Source organism: Gymnoscopelus braueri, assembly GCF_963280865.1.
Source record: "Gymnoscopelus braueri genome assembly, chromosome: 11".
Classification (NCBI taxonomy): Eukaryota; Metazoa; Chordata; class Actinopteri; order Myctophiformes; family Myctophidae; genus Gymnoscopelus; species Gymnoscopelus braueri.
The window spans coordinates 11,457,158-11,482,820 of record NC_137613.1 but is presented as its reverse complement, the minus strand read 5'-3'; the positions used below and the strand labels follow the sequence as shown (position 1 = coordinate 11,482,820).

General features: G+C 44.0%; 1 protein-coding gene across 1 annotated transcript in view; it reads left to right on the top strand.

Moving 5' to 3' along the window:
• Positions 1 to 25,663, top strand: part of poc1bl (POC1 centriolar protein homolog B (Chlamydomonas), like) — a 52,472-nt gene that overhangs the window by 2,221 nt on the left and 24,588 nt on the right. The window contains exons 2-5 of the mRNA XM_080443289.1: positions 9,390 to 9,899; positions 12,700 to 12,869; positions 20,781 to 20,970; positions 23,864 to 24,049. Coding sequence (XP_080299415.1) covers positions 9,478 to 9,899; positions 12,700 to 12,869; positions 20,781 to 20,970; positions 23,864 to 24,049 — 968 coding nt within the window. The 5' untranslated portion in view covers positions 9,390 to 9,477. The remainder of the gene's footprint in view (positions 1 to 9,389; positions 9,900 to 12,699; positions 12,870 to 20,780; positions 20,971 to 23,863; positions 24,050 to 25,663) is intronic.

The window sequence follows — 25,663 nt, the reverse complement described above, 5'->3', positions numbered from 1 at the left end:
ACTGTCTGTTGTGTGTCACAGACACACACAGTCAGGCGTGCTGCCTGCTGCTCAGCTGTGTGTCTGTTGTGTGTCACAGACACGCACGCGCACACACACACACACACACACACACACACACACACACACACACACACACACACACACACACACACACACACACACACACACACACACACACACACACACACACACACAGTCAGGCGTGCTGCCTGCTTCTCAGCTGTGTGTGGTTTGATGAGAGGGTTTAATGACAGATCTGGAAGTTTTCCCTCTTCTCTCTCTGCCCCAATTTTAACTCTGTCTCACTCTCTTCTCTAGTAATGACAGATGATAACAAGTCCACTAGACATTCCCCCCCCTCCCCCCATCCATCTTTAGCCACCACACTATTTAGTGTCATCTGCAGCCTGTGTTTAGTTTTTTTTGCCCTAGACTAGTCGGTCTAACTTGACTTGTCTTTAATTTGACTATAATACGTCCACTAGACGACACTATAGCAGTCAGTCTAACTTGACTTGTCTTTAATTTGATTATAATAAGTCCACTAGATGACACTATAGGAGTCAGTCTAACTTGACTTGTCTTTAATTTGACTATAATAATTCCACTAGATGACACTATAGGAGTCAGTCTAACTTGACTTGTCTTTAATTTGACTATAATAAGTCCACTAGACGACACTATAGGAGTCAATCTAACTTGACTTGTCATTAATTTGACTATAATAAGTCCACTAGACGACACTATAGGAGTCAATCTAACTTGACTTGTCTTTAATTTGACTATAATAAGTCCACTAGATGACACTATAGGAGTCAATCTAACTTGACTTGTCTTTAATTTGACTATAATACGTCCACTAGATGACACTATAGGAGTCAGTCTAACTTGACTTGTCTTTAATTTGACTATAATAAGTCCACTAGATGACACTATAGGAGTCAATCTAACTTGACTTGTCTTTAATTTGACTATAATACGTCCACTAGATGACACTATAGGAGTCAGTCTAACTTGACTTGTCTTTAATTTGACTATAATACGTCCACTAGACGACACTATAGGAGTCAATCTAACTTGACTTGTCTATAACCCATTAAGACCTGGAACGCAGCTGTGTCACTTTTTGATTGAGCTAAAAAAGCATTATTTTACACTTTGGCTATTAAAAAATAGCAGATATACAAGCTCGTAGCGCGGCACTCTGCTATTTTTGAAAAATCCTGAAAATGTGTGCAAATCTTTGAATATATATTGTTTTAAAGCGAACATTTTTAAAGGGATTGTAGGCAACATTAAGCCTACATTTTAAGAATATGTATATACATATATTTTGCATTTTTTCCCCTCTATCAGCCACTATATAATGATGCTGGGGTGTTTTCCTGCTTTGAAACACAGTCCTCTTTCTGAAATCCGTATTTTCCCTACTATTTATGTTTGTCCGGGACGTAAATGCATGGACGCGCATCCGTGCGCGTCCGTGCCCGTGTGAACTGTTTGGGTGAAACCGAATGGGACCGAGTGCAGCCGACAAAAATGGAACGAGCCGCCATTGTTTTCTCTGTGGGCAGTTTCAACTTTTTACTTTCGATTTTAAAACGCTCTCAAACTTCTTTTTTGAGGCACGGAATTTACTTTTAAGATATCGTTTGGATAGAATTTAGTTGTTTAACTTCATATATGTGGTAAATTTATCATGAAAGAGCCTATTTAAAAATATAAATTCAGAGAACCGGCAGTGACACCATTGTATCCGAATAAAGCAACCTATTTTCGGCTTAGAAGTCCCCCCTGCGTCACCCCCTGGTGGTCGGGGAAACGAACTGCTGATGAGGAGGGGGGGTGGGGGAGTGGAGGTGCAGTGTTTGACAATAGTTTTTTTCTTTTTTTTACCTCTGAACTCGCCTACAATCCCTTTAACTCAAATCTTTGCATCTGGGGGTCCCTGGAACAAAATATTTTGAGATGGGGGTCTGCGGCCAAATACATATACATTTTGGGGTCCTTGACATGAAAAAGATTGAGAACCACTGATATAGTAACAACAGTGTTCTTTAATTTACAACTTGTCTTTAATTTGACTATAATAAAAGTCCACTAGAGATTCTTATCCAACTTTAGCTACTACCACACTATATTTAGTGACACGTGCAACCTGTGTTTTTAAACCTAGAGACCAGTCAGTCTAACTTTGTCCTTAATTAGATTACAATTATATCTTATGGCAGATGAACCAGGCTGTCAGATGTGTTCCATTGGAGTAGGTAGCCCCAAGGCTACTAGAAGGAAAAGAACAGACGTACTTAGGTAACCCAAACAGTAGCTTATACAAGTTGTTAACAGTGAAATAGTTTTATCATTTTATCGCCCTGCAGGCTTGTGTGTGTGTGTGTGTGTGTGTGTGTGTGTGTGTGTGTGTGTGTGTGTGTGTGTGTGTGTGTGTGTGTGTGTGTGTGTGTGTGTGTGTGTGTGTGTGTGTGTGTGTGTGTGTGTGTGTGTGTGTGTGTGTGTGTGTGTGTGTGTGTGTGTGTCCAACATCCGCAGACTGACTCATCTCTCTCCAGCTCTCTCTGTCTCTCTCTTGTATACACCAAATGTAATCATCACCCACCCCACCAAGAGCTGTCTGTCTGCGCTGTGCTGTTGTAACTTCTGGTGGTCGGTTACAGTGAGTCAACTCTCTCCATCGGTATGTGGCAGTTCTCAAAAGTTGGCTCAGCTTCATGGGATGGGGATGTGTGTGTGTGTGTGTGTGTGTGTGTGGGGGGGGGGGGGGTACTTCAGACGTGGGGGACGTGGGGGTGTTCAGTGTCAAACCAGTAGTCCCGCAACAGACCAACCACCCTGCCGTGAGTGGCGGTGGTTTAAACTAAAGCCAAAGATATTCAATTATTAATAAAGATGCGCCATCCCAATTGGAGCCACTAGAGGCGAAAGGGTACACAAATCCTACAAATGGTCTCCTAAGTGGGCGTCGGTGTACTCTCTCTCTTGAAACGTCCGATGTTTTATTGGTGTTAGATCCCACGAGAGTGTGTTGCCCGGGACAGAGAAAGGTCGATAATAAAGTTGATTTTCTCCTGATTTGTCTCCCTGAAAAAAAAGCCATTTTTGTGTGCGAAAATCTTGGGAGGATTGTGGTGGCTTGTTAGCCTGGCCTGGGACCAGACGAATCTGCGAGTGCAAAAAAAAAATTGCACTCTGCGATTTGGGTCTGGCACCGCTCCCTAGAGAATCCATTTCCTGCTCCAGAAGACGTGGGTGACCAATCAGGGCCCAGTATTCGAATATGGGAGACTGTAATTGGTAGTTGGTTGTAGGTAGCCTACAACCAATTGCGTCGAGGGCCATTGTTTTGATGCCGCCCCTTGGGGGAAAAAACTCATGGAAGCACCAGACTCATATCCACGCAGTGATATAGTCTGGCTACGCGAGGCTAATGGCTTGTGACGATAGGGTTCCAATATTTAGTTCAGTGATCACCCGGGCTAAAGAATGGTTCAGAAGCTGTGTTCACGTTCACTCTTCCATTGGAAATAATAAGACTCCAACCTGCGGGAAGTAAACCGGAGATGGCATGTCTTTCTTTCTTTTTTCGTCTTGGCTAAAGCTGACTCGCCCATCTCTCAGGACCGGTCTCCTGATGATGATGATGAAACAGGCTGAGCTATTGTTAGAGCTAGGTTGGTGGTGATGGGACATTTTAAGCAGTCTTCTCTTGTCACACCCAGCCCACATTAGCCCAATTATTAGTTTGACTTTGACTTTTTTTTGGGTTTTTTTTGTGAAAAAAAAAAAGCTATTAAAATATGTGATCTAACCTAAGGCCTATCCGCGCACCTTTTAAGCTGTGGCGGCTCAGCGGTGGAGTTATGACATTTTTCTACTGTACCATTCATCCTAAGATATCATAACGTCATAGAAAAGGTAAGAAAACTTTAGTCCAAAATTCTCCTTTAAATACGCCATCACTCACCCCTATTATACATATACACACAACATATCATATCACTGTGTGTGTGTGTGTGTGTGTGTGTGTGTGTGTGTGTGTGTGTGTGTGTGTGTGTGTGTGTGTGTGTGTGTGTGTGTGTGTGTGTGTGTGTGTGTGTGTGTGTGTGTGTGTGTGTGTGTGTGTGTGTGTGTGTGTGTGTGTGTGTGTGACTGATTTATCCAGCGTGCGTTAAACAAATGTTTGTTCATAAGCTGGTCAAACCGGCTCTCGTTGACTTCAATGAAGTTCCAGCTCCAGTTTGCCATGGTGCCTCGGCTATTTTCACAATATTTATCTGTGGAACCGAGTCAAACTAAATGTACAATTCTTAGTGCTTGTCTGGTTGGGGGGGGTCCCCAGTTCAAAGTGCCCGAAAAAAGATTGAGAACCAATCCCTTCCCTCTTTATAACATAGCCTTGAAGTTGAGTCAGTGTGATCTCTCCATCCATCCCAGACTAACCAAGGCTAATCGTGTGGCTCTGTCCCCATGTCCAACATGACAACATGTTACAAAAAAATCATCTCTCTTGGCTCACAAGTTCACATAATTACATGTATGCTGCTATTATGTACTTAACATGTTGAAATACGCCCGTCTCTTTGCTCATAGGCTCGTCATAACATACATGTAGGCCAGTGGTTTTCAACCTTTTCCGTGCCAAGGACCCCGAAATTGACACATATTGGCCCACGGACCCCCATTTGAAAAGATATGCCAGGGACTCAAACATTTTGATTTGAAATTGAAATGAAATGTATCTGTCCGTTTGCTCATAATAAGCTCTCATACGTACAGTAGGTTATGTAAGCACACACCACGGCCATGGTGCTTTCCTGTTACACTTTAGAAATAATATTTCGTCTCTTGTCGGGTGGAAACCTCATGTCCAAAAACTGTCACTTTTCCAGGATTCAAATTCCAAAAAAATAGCAAAAGTAACAGATCTACATCTTGTTGTGGATCTTGCTATTTAATTGATGCTTTTGTGTGACGCTGTAGTTTATACCCATCAAGTAGGGCCGCTAATGTTTGGAAACAAGTTAGAATAATGGAGATAAGAGGTTTCTGCCCCCGACAGCAACCAACGTGTACAGTCGCACTCCGAATGGACACTCTCTTTGTAGCAGTTGATTGGTTTTAGGTGAAAGGGTGAAACCTGCGCTGGAGACGAATGCAAACCTTATCCGTCGTTGGCTTCTCTCCCTAGCTCTCTCTCTCTCGCGCTCTCTCTCTCTCTCTCGCTCTCGCGCTCTCTCTCTCTCTCTCTCTCTCGCTCTCTTTGTTGTTGCGGTGCCACTTTAGACAAAAAAGTGGGGCAGGATTGAGGCTCAGGCTGCATCTTAAGCCCTCTTGTCACAGACCTCGCTCGCTCCCAAACAGCTCCCTCCTCTCCCCTCTAGTATATCTGATTCAGAGCAGAGTGAGGAAAGGAAGGTGTGACGGGCTGCTAAATAAAAGGGGGTTTTGTGCTCTCGCCGAGCCCCCAGAGAGAGAGAGAGAGAGAGAGGCCTTCCTTCTCTCCATTTTAGTAACCTCAGGACTCCCAGAGAGAGTCACTCCTCTCTGGCCAGTGGCCCAGCCAGCAGTGCTGTAAAGTAACTAAGTACATTTACTCAAGTACTGTACTTCAGTACAATTTTGAGGTATTTTTTTTTTTACTTTACTGGAGTATTTCCAATTTCCAATACTTTTACTTCTACTCCACTACATCTCAGAGGTAAATATTGTATTTTTACTCCACTACAATTATTTGAAAACTTGAGTTACTTTGTAGATTTTGATGATTATTACAAAACAAACAAACGTTACCCACTTCAGCCCTACACTGTATATATATTTATTATTATAGACGAAAATAGCCGAAAGTAGCCATTTGAAATTAGCCGAAGCTCACAATGCGTGAGCTTGCAGATCTGCTATTTTCAAATGATTTTGAAAACTACCTGGAACAACTTATTTTGAGATGGGGGTCCGCAGCCAAATGGGTGGTCCTCGACATGAAAAAGTTTGAGTTTGAGTTTTTCCTAAAACTGTTAGGATTTAGAAGACATTTGTAGAATCCCCAGAAGCGAAGATTTGAGTTAAACATAAAATGTGTACATTCAAAGATTTGCGAAAATGTTAACGTTAATGTTAATGTTACTGTTAAGCAGATCTACAAGCTCATACTGTAGCACGGCGCTTGTATATCAGCTATTTTTGAACAGCTAAAGTATAAAATATGGTTCAAGTGGTTAAAATGATTGTGACGCTGTATTAACTAATTTAACCCCCCCCCCCCCCCCCCCCCAAGGACCCCTGGGGGTCCACGGACCCCACTTTGAGAACCAATGGTCTATAGACTCTCTCTCTCCCATCATAGGCTGCCGCATGCCGCCGCCAAACCACAATGAATCACCCAGGCTGCGAGAGCAGCTCACACACACGCACGCACGCGCACACACACACACACACAGGTTTGCATTTACTATACTTGCGAGGACGTGAACATTTTTAGGACGGCGAGTTTATGAACGCCATTTTTAACTATTTGACTGACAGAAATAAAACATAATTTTGCTAAGCCACTGCCAGCGATTTTCGAGTGTTTTCACTTAACTTTGAAAAATCATAGAATATTTATTATCTCCAGTATGATCGATCGTATCCGAGTTTCGTAGAATCGAGACGAGAAATCAAAGCTTGTCATTGCCAATCAAAGAGTTAATACATTTTGCCATTTATAATCCGTGAGCCTAAGGCCGAAAAATAGCCGATCTACAAGCTCACAACGCGTCGCGCTGTGACGCGTTGTGAGCTTGTAGATCGGCTATTTTTCGGTGCACAACACTGGCACGCAACTAAATATGAATCGACATGTTTATCTCTTTAATTCTCTTTTTTAACCATAAAACCAGGAAAACGGTCCTCACAACGTCTATTTCTCATATTCTACTATACTTGTGGGGACATTGTGACAATGTATAGTGACGCACACGCACACACACACACACGCACACGCACACACACACACACACACACACACACACACACACACACACACACACACACAGGTCTTTTTTCCATCTCTCTCTCTCTCTCTCCCCCCCTATTTTTTGTCTCTTCTTATTTGACCACATCTCTCAGAGTCTGTGGACGACTCCTTTCATTTACAAGCCTGATGTATACTGTGTGTGTGTGTGTGTGTGTGTGTGTGTGTGTGTGTGTGTGTGTGTGTGTGTGTGTGTGTGTGTGTGTGTGTGTGTGTGTGTGTGTGTGTGTGTGTGTGTGTGTGAGTGAGAGTGTGTGTGTGTGTGTGAGACCTTGTAGGTCTGCTTTTTTATTTTTTTACCCCGGTGCGTGACATGGCACACAGCCGAGGTATACAACCAACCAACCAGTGAACACTGGGCGAACTGGACGTGATGCGTACTTACTACTTAGCATCCTTTGTGAATGGTGGTTGTTGGGGGACACACTGGAGCTATGCATGTGTGTGGCGCTCCAGTTTTAGGGGGAGTGGTCTGCCTGGCAGCGATCAGTGTTGCCATGTCTGCTAATTGTGAGTGACTTTGGGCTTGTTTTTCCTGTAAAGTTGCTGGTAAATATTGGTAGAGGTAGGTTGCGTTTGGGGGGGGGGGGCTTGTTTCTAAATAGGGATGGACAATTAATCGATCGTCATATCGGTATCGGCCGATTTTGGCCTTAAAATGCAATATCGAACCGATGTCAAAATAATATCGGTTTTAGCCCGATATTTTATTTTATAATAATTATGTTTTGAATTTGAAGCTGAAAAAGCCTTTTGTGACGTTGAAAGGCTGCAGATTCAATCTGTGTTTTCTGGGTAAGCTTTCAAAAGGGTCAACAAGTTGGAACATTTAAAAATATAAGTACAGCATTCGAGCTGTTTATGTTGGGATATGGGCCAACATTTCACTAACGGTGCATCCGTAGTTTTGCGCTGTGAGCTTGTAGATCGGCTATTTTCAAATAGCCGATGTATATGTTTTAAAGTGGTAAAATTGATAGTCGCTTCTTTTGGGCTTGTTTTCGTATAATAGACCTTATAATAGGCCTGGTTGCTTGTTTCTCTTGCAAGATCTGGCAACACTGAAAGCGATGCCGCACAGGATGAAAGAGAGAGAGAGAGAGAGAGGGATCAATGTTTCTGCTAAGCCTCTTGCCTGGCACAGGGCACACCGTAGGGCCCTAAACAGTGGCCCTGCTGTAATATTAATGCAACAGAATTGTGTGATTACACTCTGAACGTCAAGTGTAGATGAGTGACGACCGTGCAGTGCAGCTGACAGTGACTACACGGCTCTCTCTCTCTCTCTCTCTCTCTCGCCTCGGTTGCTGCGCTAATCTTTTTGGCTGTCAAGACTTGCAGATCAGTGTTATTAGATCGGTGGTTCTGAAAGTAGGGCTGTCACGATTCGATTACGCATTTAAGTTGACATTTGAACATATGAATAATACAAAATGCATTTTTGTTTGCGCTTTGAGGCTTTGTATTAAAAAAACACAGATTTATTAATTTGATATAAAGAAAAGGTAAAAATAGCAGAAATAGCTGCTGTACAAGCTTACAACGTTGTAAGCTTGTACATCAGCTATTTCTGCTTTTTAAAGTATGAACATTTTTCAACATGGAAACCCCCGTTTCCATCTATTTTTGAAAAACTATTTAAAAAGCTTGAAAGTATTGGAACATTTTTGAATACATTTGACTTGAAAAGGTTTGAGAACCTCTGGTCTATAGCATAGTGGTTTTAAGGCCTCTACCTGCAGTCCAGACCCATCGTTAGCTAGCCAACGCTAGGAGTGAATTACACCAGTCCTTTCCTCCTGGGCTCCCTTCACCCTCTGTCTCTCACTCACTCACTCACTCACTCACTCACTCACTCACTCACTCACTCACTCACTCACCCTCTCTCACCCTCTCTCACCCTCTCTCACTCTCTCTCACTCTCTCTCACTCTTACTCCCTCACCATCTCACCCTCTCACTCCCTCCATCTCTCTCCCTCCCACCCTCTCAATCTCTCACTCTCTCTCACCCTCTCCTATCATCCTCTCACCCGCCAACCCTCTCTCTATCACCCTCTCGCTCTTTCACTCTCTCACCCTCCCCCCTCTCTTTCTCACCCTCTCACCCTCCCCCCTCTCTCACCCTCCCCCCCTCTCACCCTCCCCCCTCTCTCTCTCTCCCTCCCACCCTCACCCAGAAGAGAGACTCGTCTTTCCACCCAGACATGTTTACATCCGCGTTGATTTAATTTTTCTCCCGTGGATCATCAAAACACGGTAAAACCTCTGGCAGTGGCGGATGAATGAATGAATACCTGGCAGTGAACGTGTTAAGAATTGTCCTGTAATGAGGTTGCTGTTGTCTCCTCTCCCCCGCAGAGGGCCGTGTCCTGCAGAGGACACCCTGACACCAGGCAGCAGAAGCTCGCGCGCCGCCCCCCCCCCACCTCCACACCCCAGCCGAGCCATGAGGGGGCGCTGCTCGCGCAAACTGGGCACGCTGGCCAAGGCCGCCTTCTTCCTGTGGCTGCTGTGGCTGGCCTACGTGGTGGTGGGACGCTCGTCCCTGTCGCCCGGTGGCTCCGCCTCCGGCGCCGCGGCGGGAGGAGGGGAGGAGGAGGACGGGGGCGGCCGCAGCCTCCTGGTGCGGCAGTTCACGCTGGAGGAGAGCGGTGGCGCCGCGGAGGGCCAGCTGGCGCGGCCCGTGTACGTGAAGCCGGCGCCGGACGGCGGCGCGCCGGGCGAGTGGGGCCACGCCACGCGCCTCAGCAACCTCGGCCCCGACGACAAGAAGCTGGAGCAGGACAGCGTGGAGAGATACGCCATCAACATCTACGCCAGCGACAAGATCTCCCTCCATCGGCACATCCAGGACCACCGCATGGCTGAGTGAGTACAGGGGAGTCGGGTGTGAAACAGCCCGGTGGTGTAAAGTAACTAAGTACATCTACTCAAGTACTGTACCTAAGTATACGATTTTGAGGTACTTTTGCTTTACTGGAGTATTTCCAATTGTCTATACTTTTTCTTCTACTCCGCTACATCTCAGAGGCAAATATTGTACTTTTACTCCTCTACAATTATTTGAAAACTTGAGTTACTAGTTACTTTGCAGATATAAATTATTATATTATAAAACATACATACACATACATTATTAAAGCTCACGACGCGTTGTGAGCTTGTAGATTGGCTATTTTCAAACATTTTAGTACTTTTACTTTTGGTACCTTAAGTACATTTTGATACCAATACTTTTGTACTTTTACTCAAGTACATTAAAAAAAAAGAGAAAAAAAGTCTTCATTTACGTCCTGTATACACAAATCCACGGAGCGCTGCCCTGTAGGTGGCGCCGCCATTGCTGCGGTGTCAGACTCATCAGCTTCTGCTGTGGTTCTGTCCGTCTGTTGACGTTACTCTTTACCTGCTTGGCTGTTGGAGCAGCCATAAACTACACAGGTTCATCCCGATTTTCTGTACATCTTTGTAAAGTTAGCGTTAGTAAAAAGCAGGTAAAAGAGTAACGTGAGCAGTCAGTGACAGCAGCTGAATGACACCGTGCAGCAGCTAACCGAGTCTGACACCGCAGCAATAGCGGCGCCCCCTACAGGGCAGCGCTCCGTGGATTCGTGTATAGTCTATGGGCGTTCCTTTGTCCATCCTTTTTACTGCTTATGGGCCAGGGTCAGCGGTAAGTACCTGAGGTATACGTGAAGGTGCACGAGCATAGCAGCAGATGTACTGTGTACATGATATGCTATGGACGTTAGTTATTAAGCCAAGGTGTGAAAAAACAAACAAAAAAACAGCAAGTTGTACATAGGAGCGCACATCTGGAAACTCAAGACCCCTTTGACTGACTTTATTGCAGTGTTGATTTCGTCGACTGAAACTATGACAAAAAATGTTCGTCAACTACCTTTTTTCACTGACGAAAACGAAATAAACAGTCTGCCTGCCTGCCTGTCTGTCTGTCTGTCTGCCTGTCTGTCTGTCTGTCTGTCTGTCTGTCTGTCTGTCTGTCTGTCTGTCTGTCTGTCTGTCTGTCTGTGTGTCTCTCTCTCTCTGTCTCTCTCTCTCTCTCCATCTGGCCTCATGGTCTCCAGCTGTGCTCAGCTTGCTGCTCAGTCAGTGCTGTTGGCAGTGAGTCTTGACGCCCATGGACTGTAGTAATGTCTTTTATTACCCACGTCTTCCTCGTCTCGCCTCCTCGGCCTGTTCCCCTAATGAGCCACCCCCAGCTCCCTCCCCAGCCCCCCCCCCCCTCCCTTAATGAAACCCAGGCCTGCTGTCTAACCCGGCCCGGCTCACTTAAGACAATTTCTTTCAACCCCCCCCGCCCCAACCCCCCACCCCCCCGCTCTCTTTACTTTTAGACAAGCCAGATAAGCTGTCCCCAGAGAGAGAGAGAGGGTGCTAACTAAGAAAGCTGCCCAGCGGCAGCGCTCAGGAGTAGAACACTAATTATCCCTTTATTGTCTGTCTGTCTGTCTGTCACTGGGCTGGGACGGATCAATGCATCCCCACTATTACTATTAAGCACACTTTTTGTTAAGATTGTGTCTAGGCATGTGGACAGGCAGCCCTGTGTGTGTGTGTGTGTGTGTGTGTGTGTGTGTGTGTGTGTGTGTGTGTGTGTGTGTGTGTGTGTGTGTGTGTGTGTGTGTGTGTGTGTGTGTGTGTGTGTGTGTGTGTGTGTGTGTGTGTGTGTGTGTGTGTGTGTGTGTGTGTGTGTGTGTGTGTGTGTGTGTGTGCGCGCGTGTGTACGCGTACGTGTTTGTTTTTACTTTTTAAAAGTACAAGCTGTTTCTTTTTTTTAGCACACAGACACTGCAAAGTGTCCTCTCCTTGTTCTTTATCGTTGCATTTTTCGCAACCTAGCTCGCCTCTAGCTCTCGTTTTCTCGTTTCATCCAGCTGGGCCTGCCTCCCCTCCCTCCCCCCTTCTCTCTCTCTCTCTCTCTCTCTCTCTCTCTCTCTCTGTCCATGTAGCCGTGGTCTCTCTAAGAGCTGCTCTGTGGTATGTTGATCATTGGTGTGATTCCTTCTGCACACATATTTCTCTGGCTCTTTTTTTATTGACTCTAATGATTCCCATCTGGAATAGGACCAAACAAACCCCCCCCGTCCACCCCGTCCACACCCCCCCTCCCACGCTAGCTTGCCAAAGCCACCTCGACCATATACTGTGTACAGTAGTGTAAAGTAACTTAGTACATTTACTCAAGTACTGTACTTAAGTACAATTTTATATAATAATATATAATGATAAGAGATTGTGCGCAACGATTTGTGTGCGTGTGCTTGTGCTGGAAGACATCACAAATAGATGGTATATATCAGTGGTTCTCAAACGTTTTCATGTCAAGGACCCCCAAAATGTAATGTATTTGGCCACGGACCCCCATCTGATTTATTTTTGTGCCAGGGACCTCCAGAAGAGAAGATTCATGATTTTATGGAGAAAAAAAGAACTAAATCAACATTATTCAAAATTGTCCCAACATTTTCTATATTTTTTTAAACATATTCAAAAAATAGCAGATGTACAAGCTCGCAGTGAGCCCTGAATCCCCTCTGAATAGGGGCTGTTGGGGGTTGAAGTGGTTAAAAAAACTGCATTCATTGTCATGGGTTAGGGTTAGGGTTAGCCCCCCTTTGATGTCTGTGTGCCTCGGTCCCAATAGATGCCGAGCCAAGAAGTTTGACTACCGCCGCCTGCTCACCACCTCTGTGATCATCGCCTTCTACAACGAGGCCTGGTCCACGCTGCTGAGGACCATCCACAGCGTGCTGGAGACCACGCCCGCCGTCCTGCTCAAAGAGATCATCCTCATCGACGACTACAGCGAACGAGGTCAGACATCGAACCGAACCGAACCGAACCGACTGCACGCACGCACACACGCACTCACTCACACGTTCTTTTATTGATTGAATGCTTTATTGGTCAGGAATGCAAACGGCACGAGGTACGGTCAGACATTGTGGTTAAATGGATAACACAACTTGTTTCCATTGTGGTCCTAGGTATTCAATTCATCAACAAAATTAACGCAATAATACATGTCATCAACAAATACAAACACTACATCCTTCAGGGATTCTCAAACTGTGGTGCGCACACCCCCTGAGGTGCGCGACATGTGAAAATGCTATTGGCGGCACTATGGTGTTATTTTAAATATTTGAACATTTATGCCAATATATGGCAAGTACGATATGCAGAATATATGCTGCCGTTATGTCATATTCAGGTTCATATATGTGCATAGATAGGAAGTATGTGTCTCATATATATAGCTTATACTGTATATGTCCACATATATGTCACATATATGGATATATGGTGCATTTATATAGCGCTTTTATCCAATCCACCGATGGCGGAGGAAACCATGCAAGGCACCAACCTGCTCATCGGGAGCAATTAAGAGTTCAGCGTCTTGCTCAAGGACACTTCGACACTAACTCTGGGGGAGCGCGGGATCCAACTGGGAACCTCGCGGTCCCCATCCGGCCACTCTACCCCTGAGCCACTGCCGCCCCAATGTAGAGACATATATGCAGGCGGCCAATTTTGAATAATATGTCACATACTGTATATCAGTGGTTTTCAACCTTTTTCATGCCAAGGACCCCTAAATTGATATACATTTGGCCGCGGACCCCCATCTGAATTTTTGTGTGCCAGGGACCCCCAGAAGCAAAGATTTGAGTTAAAAATGTTTGCTTTAAAAATATATATATTGAAAGATATGCACACATTTTCAAGACTTTTCAAAAATAGCAGATATAGAAGCTCATAGCGCGGCACTCGGTGCCGCGCTATGAGCTTGTATATCTGCTATTTTTGAATAGCCAAAGCTAAGTGGTTCAAATGACTGTGGCACGATGTTAACTAATTTCGCTTGGGACCCCCTGGTAACCCCCCAAGGACCACTGATGGTCCCCCGGACCACTGGTTGAAAACCACTGCTGTATATGATAAACATATTATGCTTCACATATATATATATATATAAATATTTGTTCATATCTTTCCTTTCTGTGTGGGGGGTGTGTCAGCTAGGTCGGGAGGTAACGGGGTGTGCAGGCCGAAAACCGCTGATGGATGGTGTCAGGGTATTCCACATTTTGGTGGCAGAGCAGTAGAATGAGAACTTCATTTGTTCTAAATTTTGGGGGGCGGTACCAGATCATGGTCGCTCCCTCTCAGTGGTGGAAAAACTACTCAAGTGTTTTACTTAAGTAAAAGTATCAATACTGCAATTTAGAAGTACTCTGCTACAAGTAAAAGTCCGGAAGTAAAAGTACAAAAGTATTGGTATCAAAATGTACTTAAAGTACCAAAAGTAAAAGTACTAAAATGTTTGAAAATAGCAGATCTGCTATTTTCAAATAGCCTAGGTATAAAATAGGACTAAAGTCGTTAATGTATGTTTTATAATGTAATAATTTATATATATTATATAAATTATAATTTATATAATTTATATGCAAAGTAACTAGTAACTAAAGTTTTCAAATCATTGTAGTGGAGTAAAAGTACAACATTTTCCTCTGAGATGTAGTGGAGTAGAAGTAAAAGTATAGACAATTGGAAATACTCCAGTAAAATAAAAGTACCTAAAAAGTGTACTCAAGTACAGTACTTGAGTAAATGTACTTAGTTACTTTACACCACTGGTCGCTCCCTCTAGGGTTGTGGCCGTGGGCGTCGCTCACTTTGGAGAAGCAGTTAGACAGGTATATGTGCACAGGCAGTCACACACAAGCACATATGCACGCACGGCACGCACACACCGGTGTGCACGCACACCAGTGGTGTAAAGTAACTAAGTACATTTACAATGTTGAGGTACTTTTACTTTACCGGAGTATTTCCAATTGTCTGTACTTTTACTTCTACTCCACTACATCTCAGAGGCAAATAGTAAAATATATATATTTTACTCCACTGCAATTATTTGAAAACTTTAGTTACTTTGCAGATATAAATTATTATGTTATAAAACACACATTAACCACTTTAGCTGTATTTTATACATAGGCTATTTGAAAATAGCTGATCTGCAAGCTCACAACGCGTCGCATCGCGACGCGCTGTGAGCTTGTACTGTAGATCTGCTATTTTCAAACATTTAGTACTTTTACTTTTGGTACTTTAAGTACATTTTTATACCAATACTGTTGTACTTTTTAATTCCTGACTTTTACTTGTAACAGAGTACTTCTACATTGCAGTATTGATACTTTTACTTAAGTAAAACAACAAGAACAAGACAGCGTTTTTTTTCTTTCTTTTTAAAACACCCAGAGCTCTCTGCTCCAACTGATGTCTGTGATAGAACGGTAGACAGCAACGACGACGATGGGGGCAACAATTTGTGTGTGTGTGTGTGTGTGTGTGTGTGTGTGTGTGTGTGTGTGTGTGTGTGTGTGTGTGTGTGTGTGTGTGTGTGTGTGTGTGTGTGTGTGTGTGTGTGTGTGTGTGTGTGTGTGTGTGTGTGTGTGTGTGTGTGTGTGTGTGTGTGTGTGTGTGTGTGTGTGTGTGTGTGTGTGTGTGCGCGCGCGCGCAATAGACCCACACAGGCAGACAGATTAAAATAATGAAAAACCCATAGACCAATTATTTGTTTACCAACATTGAGACTGAACACACAGGTGATTGTTTCATGCAATCAATTCATTGGGTGCGTTCGGAAATACAGCAATGAGCGCACTGGCCAATACAAACTAAGAGCCGTTTCACACTCAGGTTCCGGGTGCGCACTCCAGACCACATGGCAGATGTTGTGGTAGTGTGAACGTAGCGAACCGTTCCCCGTAACGCATCACCGTACCGTACTTGAAACCACCTGGGGAGGTAGTCTCGGGTCCGATTGCTGCGGAGTCGGGAACGGAACGCGGCAGTGTGAATCCATCCGTACCAAGAGAAGGAAGTGGACAGACTGGACTGCTAATCATATATCATTTATATATTTGTTATAATGACGCATTATTTTAGCTGGGTTATACCTTCTCATTGTTCTACTTGAATGTTGACAAGAAATAATAATCCCACTAGTGTTTGAGTAGCGTGAGCCGTGAAAAATAATAAACAAAAAACACATGTGTGGCGAACGTATTTATAAGGATAAATACACCAAGGGTTAGTCCGTGACGTCATACCAAGGATGCGTCCGTGACCCCAATATCATATTAACAGACGACGTTACATTTCGAGGTTTCAAAGACCAGTGCACACACTGCTTTGGTTGTGTATTGTTGATCTGTTGTTATTATAACTCAAGACAATGTCAGGAACACAGTCAAACTTTATTATTCACTCTAGAGTGACTTTTCTTCTGTGAATAACATTCTCTCTTCCAAAGCCCCATAGTCAACAGCGCCCCCATGAGGCACATATTTACCATTACTGCTAAATTAAATGGTCGAGTACGAAAGGATTTTGGCCAGTGTGAATGCTGACCAGCTGGGAGAAGCCAAGCGTACTCGGGAACGCTTCGATTCAAACGGATCCAGTCTGAAACCGCCCTAATAGGCGAGTGCGGTCCGGTGCGCAATTTCCGAACGCACCCTCTGTGCCGGACCTGCGCGGCAGAATACTGGTTCTTATCGCTTGCAACCAGTGTGACGTCGTCTGTTAAGGGGTCTATTGTACAAGCTTGATTGCTCAAAACAGAAGAGGAGCGACAGCCTCAGCCTAGGTTTCTAATTCAGCCGCCTCGCCGGCTCTCCAGGCCTCTCTCTCTCTTGTGATTTTACATACAGTACAAGTCATCAAAACCCCCAACCAGCAGTGACACCTGACGGAACAAGCCACAGAGTAAATCGTTGCTGTCGGCGCAGAAACCTCTTATCTCCGTGTTCTAACCTTTTTATGGGTTTTTTTTTCTCGTAAATTAACGCTCTACTTCAGGGGTCTTCAACGTTTTCAGGCCAAGGGCCCCTTAGCTGAGAGAGAGACGAAGCAGGGACCCCCCTACTACATATTGTATAAAATAGTGTTGCAGATTAAAATTCTTCATAGATTTCATAGATCGCTTCATATGCTGTATTTTCAGTAAAAAAAATCATTTTCATTTAACCACTTAAACCGTCAATACTTAGTAAACTTGACCTTGGCTCTATACTTGGTCTGCTCTTTTCCCCCCCTCACTCACAACGCAAGGCGTGGTGAGCTTGTAGATCGGCTATTTTCGGCGAATGTTCCCCTCAGAATAGGGATTCTTCTAGGGTTCAAGTTGTTCATGTAAAAAATAAGTTCCTATCACACAAAGATTTGGCGGACCCCATGTAGTAACTCTGAGGACCCCCTAGGGGTCCCGAATCCCCTGTTGAAGACCCGTGCTCTACTTGATCATACTACAGCGTCACAAAAAAAGCATTAAAAGTAGCAGATCCGCAAGCTCAAAAACGCAAAGCGACGCGTTTTGAGCTTGTCGATCTGCTACTTTTGCTGTCTTTGAATTTGAATCCCGAAAAGTTAACAGTTTGCTGTTTGGACGTATACGAGGTTTTTCCACCCGACAGAGACGGACATTTAGTGTGCTGGAAACAAAGCTGTCACCTCGACAAAAGCAACAGCAGCCGGGGGAACGAGACGGGACGCATTCTGCACACACACGCGCGATGGAATGCGGCCCGGCGGCCGTTTGCCTCTCTGATCCTCCCGGTGATACGGCGAACGAACAACAGCGCTCAACCCTTTTTGGACGAGCTTAAGTCTAAAGGTGATGCAATGAATGAAGGAATGAATGCGGGGCCCCCCGGGGCCCTTGTTCCTGGACAGTCAGGCAGGTTGCTTTGTGTCAGTGCCATCATCATCATCACTACCGTGATGAGAAGCAAACAATGGGAGACACACGATGGCGTACATTCCTGTTAACTACTGGAATCTTGCGGGACTCTGCCTGTCTTGCCTCCCCCACCCCTGCTCGTCTCGTCTCGTTTCGTTGTCTCTTTGTACGTGTGTGTGTGCGCGTGCCAAGCATGAGACTTCTCCCTCCTCACGAATTACTACTATTTTCATCTAGCATACCCCTATAGAAGCTCTGGCCGTCTCTTGGTTAAAAGACCTGAGGCGATTCTTAAAAATGTTTTCTAAATCCTAACATTTATTTGAAAAAAAAAGCGTTTTTTTTTTTTTCAAGATTTTTCAAAAATAGCAGATCTACAAGTTCATAGCGCGGCACTCGGTGCCGTGCTATGAACTTGTATATCTGCTATTTTTTGAATAGCCAAAGAAATCTAAAGTGACACAGATGCAAGACCTGGGCTGTTGGTTGTCTAGGCGGAAGTGGTTGAATTTGGCGGAAGAAGTACCGCCCAAGGAAATTACATTGATGCTTTACAAATCTGTTAACATTTTCCGCGAATGAAACGAGCGTTGTGTGATTGGTCAAAAAAGAACGTACGACGGAAGTCTTGTCCCTGTAGACACTCGCTGGTTTAGGTCGTGACCAGGCTCTTCTCTCCGCAGACGAGTGAGGCTGGGAACGAGGCTAAATAGAATGTGGATAACAGTATGTCGGGCCCTTAGGTCCGCCCTCAGCCCTTCACTTCCGGTCCACGTGTCTTTGTTTTAAATTGTGAACCACTTGACCACATGAGCTGTAGCATCCGGGCATGTCATAATAGGAGAAAATAGTACACCTACTGAACAAGCTCACATTGTATGCGTTGCGATGTGATGTGAACTTGTGTATTTGCAATTTTTCAGCAAAGATATTTGGTGTAGAGGTAAAAAAAAGTGTGCCATGTAATCGACACCTGGAGGACCCCGGTCAGCGAGGGTTTAAGTGGGTTTAAGCCCTATATATACTTTGTCAAAATAATTAGCAAAAATAGCTGATCTACCACGTCACAACATGATTGTAGATGGCACACTGTGACTTTGTTGATCAGCTATAAAAATGGAGAAAAGAAAACTGTTTGAAGACTTCCCGAAAAGATGCCCAAAATAGGGACTCCAGGATTAACAACAAGACGTAGCCTATTTTCCGGTGTCTCGGCATCTCAGATTCGGTCTCTGGAGTGGACCATAGTCGCCTCCCTGGAGCCAGTTGCACCACCTCACAATAAGTTCAAACTTAGCCTAGTTATAGCTTAAATTTAAATTAAAATTTAACCCATTTAGCCGGGAAATATCTGTGTCATTTTAGATTTCTTTGGCTATTCAAAAATAGCAGATATACAAGCTAAAATAACAGATCTACAAGCTCATAGCACGGCACTCGTTGCTATGAGCTTGTAGATCTGTTATTTTTTAATAGCCAAAGAAATCTAAAATGACAGAGATGCGTCCCCAGATTGACTGGATTAAGCTATTACTTATAACTTAGTGTGAGGTGGTGCAACTGGCCCCTGTTTGAGGAGCCCAATTGGACGAAGCGAAGCAGAACGGAACTCGACAATCTACGCTCACAGTTGATCGGCCCGAACATCTTTAGAAAAGCCAGACTGAGGCTTCTGGATAGCAGGACGGTCACTGAGAATGATACCGCTCTGTTTCCGACACCGGATCTACAGTAGGTGTGTCTGGGTGTCCGTCTGTGAAAGGAATCTGTGTGTCTGTGTTGATGATGATGATCCTCGAGACGTTACTCCATAACGGTGACTTCAGCTGACCTCCCAATGACATCATTTCCTGGTCTTTAACAGCCCTGGTCAGATGGAATCTTGGACAGGTCACTTGCCAGGCAGCAGTGACAGAGTGGAGTGGAGTGGAGTGGAGTGGAGTGGAGTGGAGTGGAGTGTGTGTGTGTGTGTGTGTGTGTGTGTGTGTGTGTGTGTGTGTGTGTGTGTGTGTGTGTGTGTGTGTGTGTGTGTGTGTGTGTGTGTGTGTGTGTGTGTGTGTGTGTGTGTGTGTGTGTGTGTGTGTGTGTGTGTGTGTGTGTGTGTGTGTGTGTGTGTGTGAGAGAGAGAGTGTAATGGTTGTTTTATGGATAAAAAAAGATTTTTAGAGAATTAGAAAAATAATCCAGGTTGGGGGTTAGAGTTTTCCCTATTCTATACTTAGTTGCAGTGGTGGAAAGTACTTAAGTACTGTACATTGTACAGTAAGTACAATGTTGAGGTACTTTTACTTACTGTACAATTTCTAATTGTCTATACTTTTACTTCTACTCTACATCTCGGAGGCAAATATTGTGCTTTTAATCCACTACAATTATTTGAAAACTTTAGTTACTAGTTACTTTGCAGATATAAATTATTACATTAATAAACATACATTAACCACTTTAGCCCTATTTTATACATAGGCTATTTGTAAATAGCCGATCTACAAGCTTTGCGAGCTTGTAGATCTGCTATTTTCAATCATTTTTAGTACTTTTTACATTTGGTACATTTGGATACCCCCCCCCACTACATATTGTTTACAATTGTGTATTTTTTTATGTATTAAACTTGTGCTGCTTGTTTGACAGCACTATCAGCAGTGTTGTGTAAATTCATGTTTTGTGTTTGTTTGTTTGTTTACACATTATCTTTTCTTTAAAAAACAAATGGATAATGAAGGGGTGTGTGTGTGTGTGTGTGTGTGTGTGTGTGTGTGTGTGTGTGTGTGTGTGTGTGTGTGTGTGTGTGTGTGTGTGTGTGTGTGTGTGTGTGTGTGTGTGTGTGTGTGTGTGTGTGTGTGTGTGTGTGTGTGTGTGTGTGTGTGTGTGTGTGTGTGTGTGTGTGTGTGTGTGTGTGTGTGTGTGTGCGCGCGTGTGCGTGTGCGTGTGCGTGTGCGTTTGCGTGCGCGTGTGTGCAGGCTACCTAAAGTCCCAGCTGGAGGAGTACATCAGCAGCTTGGAGCGCGTGCGTCTCATACGCACCAACAAGCGGGAGGGCCTGGTGCGGGCCCGCCTCATCGGCGCCACCTACGCCACGGGGGACGTACTGACATTCCTGGACTGCCACTGCGAGTGCGTCCCCGGCTGGATGGAGCCCCTGTTGGAGAGGTGGGTACACCCCATATGGTTGAGCGGAGTCCCCCAGGGCTCTATACTAGTGTATGGTCAGTTTTATTGTCATTGTGGGGGAAAGCTTTCGCTGAAAATAGCCGATCGACAAAGCACGCGACGCAACTCTTGCCGATGGGCTATTTTCAGGGAAAGCTTTCCCCACAATACAGAGGCTGGGGTTTATGTGGCTAAAGGCATATTTCACTTTCATACATGTTTGTGGTCATTTTAACCAGGCTTACCCAGGCTTTTGTGTTTCACCTCAGAAAAAAAAGAAAAACATTTTTTTAAACGTAATATTACGTTTATGGCACTCATTGTGTTAATAGGTCTGCTATTTTTACTATCAAAAAAAGTTAATTAATCGTAATCGAGGCAAAAGTTTGTGTTGCTGCTGGGGCAGGGTTTTGAATACAATTTTTTACATAAAATGTACAATTTGGGCATTTAGCTGACGCTCTTACTCATTTTTGCGACTTAGTGTACAAGTGCGAGACCAGAGTAAGCGTGAACCCTAGTCAACAAACGCCAAGGTTAAATAGTCGCGTAAGTAGAGTGCAAAGAGAAGAATGTGGTGCCTCAAAGAAACCATAGGATATCGGGTAAACTTCCAAGTGCTTAGCCGATTTCGTGCTAGTATTGCCATAGGCAATTCTTTGTTTGGAATGAAAATAGTCTACTAGTCTAGACTTTGACACTTGAACCCTTGCACTTAAACACTTAAACTTTGTAGTGGTTTTGCCGGTTAAGTCACAGGGATGCCAGTCACAGTCATAAGCCTGACAAAAGGTAATAATAATAGTACCAACAACAACCCTACAAGCGACTGAGTTAATACCACATCAACCACTAAACCAAACAGCATACACACACTACCATAGAAAATAGGAAAGAAAACACACACACGCACACACGCACACACACACACACGCACAAGCACACGCACAAGCACCCGCACACGCACACACACACACACACACACACACACACACAATGTAAGTCCGTTTGCCACTGTGTGTTCAAATATATACGTAGGTGAAACCAAAACCCAAAGTTTGATGTTGCTCGTTCAGTTCATCATCAGACACAGTTTGTGGTGTTGCCAAAGATATCACAACCACATGAAGTTCAATTGGATACCCCACACAGTTCAATAGATAACCTCAGAGGGCAACCCAACACCACAGCAGTTTACAAGGAAAAGGGCCAAGTGACCGGCGCTGGAATTGAAGCTCATTTCCTGGTTCTCTTAAAGCATGCAGTTCCTATTAAAGAGGTGGTGCCATGGTTTTGCACTTTTTCTGTTTTTCATGTGTCTATGAGGTTGATAGAACTTCATTAAGCCCCCCGGTGGTGTTTTTATGGTGTTTTATGTCTTCTCTGACTATTTGGAGTTTCTTCCTGGAGGCTGAAACCTTGAGGGTCAAAAGTGCCAATAGAGAAACAGGGGCATTGTGACATCACAATGCCATACCCTCCCCCTCATTATCATAACACAACAGGTGTGGGCATGAGGAGGAGGAGGGACTAGGACAGGTGGGTGGTGCTAAGGTGGTGGAGGAGGTGCTAAGGTGAGAACCAGGTATACTTAATGAACTGGAGGCGTGTCCACATAAAAACAACATTTTACACTTACTGTACACTTTTTTTTTTTTGAAAAAAATCCTTACATAATAATAATACCTTATGATCAGGTTTTAAGGTTGAAAAATATCATGGCACCCCATCTTTAATAAACATTTTCATAAACATTTTATGTTTTGAATCGCTAGTTTAAAGTCATTTTTAAATCCTCATGCTATGCGTTTAGTAAATTATGGCCATAATATTACGTCACAACTTATATACTTTGTTGACCGGGGGTTCCCACAGAGGTCTATACTTGGCCCCCTCCTTTCCTTTTTTAGTTTTACACCAAATCTCTGTGGTGAAAATAGCCGATCTACAAGGTAACAACAACGCACCGCAGCGCGCCAACGTTGCAAGCTTGAAACTCAACATTAATCACCTACAGCAGGGGTGGGCAACTTTGATGATGGAGAGGGCCACTGTATTTCCACACTCACTCCAGAGAGCCACATTGCATATACTGTCGGGCCATTGTCACACAAAAGTAGCAAAAATAGCCGATCTGCTATTTTTTTATTGGAATCCTGTTTGTTTTTTTTGCTATTTTTTTATTGGAATCCTGAAAAGTAACATTTTTATTTAATTTCAAATGCATTTAGTTATACTTATATGTTAACTTTATGAACTTAAAGGTAAGGTAAGTGATTTTCTTTGGTTAAAATAAGTGTTAAATAGCTCTATATTCTGATAGTACTCATTGCTATAGAGTGTTTGTTCAGTAAAAGGAGTCTCCTTGTCTCTCCAGCTCTTTATAAAACAGAAAATGCATTTTCTTTGTTTCAGTTTCATTTCCAATTTTATCCAATCAGGATAGAGAACTCAATCAGGATATAGATTAAACAAGTGAAATTGGAAGTGATGACACTAAGAAATGAGCAGGCAACATTGGAACTGGAACACTATAAAAATGAAGCTTAAAAATTGGTACTTTCTCCTGATTGGCTGAGATTTTGACACCTACCGGAAAATGTATTTCCTGTTTATTAAAGAGCTGGAGAGACATGGAGACTCCTGTTACTGAACAAACACTCTATAGCAATGATTACTATCACAATATAGTGCTTTAACCTTTTAACAAGGTATTAACCGATATTAACCTGTGGGCCGCATTAAGTGAAGGTGGGGGCCGCATGTGGCCCCCGGGCAGCCAGTTAACCATGTATGACCTACGGTATGTACAATGGAAAAGCTATAATAACAACCAGCGCTTCACATCGTTTTATTTTCCCCTTTCTGTCCGCCGGCCCGGGCCGTCAACCAGGATCGGCGAGAACGAGAGCACCATCGTGTGCCCGGTCATCGACACCATCGACTGGAACACCTTCGAGTTCTACATGCAGACGGACGAGCCCATGATCGGAGGCTTCGACTGGCGCCTCACCTTCCAGTGGCACGCCGTGCCCGAGGTGGAGCGCAAGAGACGCAAGACCCGCATCGACCCCATCAAGTAAGAGCAGTGGTTCTCAAACTTCTTCATTACAAGGACCCCCACATTGACACTTATTAGCCCGCGGACCCCCCCATTTGAAAAGATATGCCAGGGACCCCCAATAAGAGAAGATTTGTTTACGGCTCTAGCAGTGATTCTCAACCATTTCAATTTCAAGGACCCCCAGTTTGACATGCATTAGGGCTACGGACCCCCATTTAATGGTATTTCTATCTTTGGGATCCCAATGTATATTGTAAAATCAATGTTAATTTAACTCTGAGAGTGTACAAATGGAACCAAATGGACCCATTAGTAGGTTCCATTTATACACTCTCAGAGTTACAGACCCATAAGGGTCCATTTGTACACTCTCAGAGTTACAGACGCATAAGGGTCCATTTGGTTCCATTTGTACACTCTCAGAGTTACAGGCCCATAAAGGTCCATTTGGTTCCATTTGTACACTCTCAGAGTTACAGGCCCATAAAGGTCCATTTGGTTCCATTTGTACACTCTCAGAGTTACAGGCCCATAAGGGTCCATTTGGTTCCATTTGTACACTCTCAGAGTTACAGACCCATAAGGGTCCATTTGGTTCCATTTGTACACTCTCAGAGTTACAGGCCCATAAAGGTCCATTTGGTTCCATTTGTACACTCTCAGAGTTACAGACCCATAAGGGTCCATTTGGTTCCATTTGTACACTCTCAGAGTTACAGACCCATAAGGGTCCATTTGGTTCTTAACTATCCATCATTTAGCTGGGGACCCCCTGGAACTCCCTCAAGGACCCCTGGGGGTCCCCGGACCCCACTTGAAATAGAACCAATGAAGTATAAGAGACACAAGTCCAGCATCCACACCGTGAGGTAGGACGCGGTGTTGATTTTGACAGCAAATTTTGATTTAGTTTTAGTCAAAATCTTTTGAATAAAATATCATATTTTAGTCATCTGAAATGTTTTCGTTTTTGTCTAGTTATAGTCGACTAATTATCAGAAGATTATAGTCGACTAAATCTACAGTTGATTTAGTCGACTAAAATGTATGTTGGCGGTGCCTTGATGGCGTCGTAATGGCTGTTTTTACACTTGGTTGCGTGCCGAAAATAGCCGATCTACAAGCTCACAACGCGTCGCGCTGCGATCGGCTATTACACCAGAGCGCAACAAACATAAAATTACTTGTCTTTTAGTTCTACTGGATCAGCTGCGATTCCGAGCGTTTTCACTCACCTTTGAAAAATCATAGAATATTCTTCTTCTTCACAACGATCCATACAACGATCGCTTTAACCCATTAAGACCTGGGACGCATCTGTGCCATTTTTTTATTTGAGCTAAAAAGCATTATTTTATACTTTGGCTATTCAAAAATAGCAGATATACAAGCTCATAGCGCGGCACCGAGTGCCGCGCTATGAGCTTGTAGATCTGCTATTTTTTTTAAATCGAGAAAATGTGTGCAAATTAATATATTTATATTATTTTAAAGCGAACATTTTTAACTCAATTCTTTGCTTCTGGGGGGGTCCCTGGAACAACATATTTTGAGTTGGGGTCGGCGGCCAAATACGTATAATTTTGGGGATCCTTGACATGAAAAGGGTTAGGGTAAGTAAGAATCGGC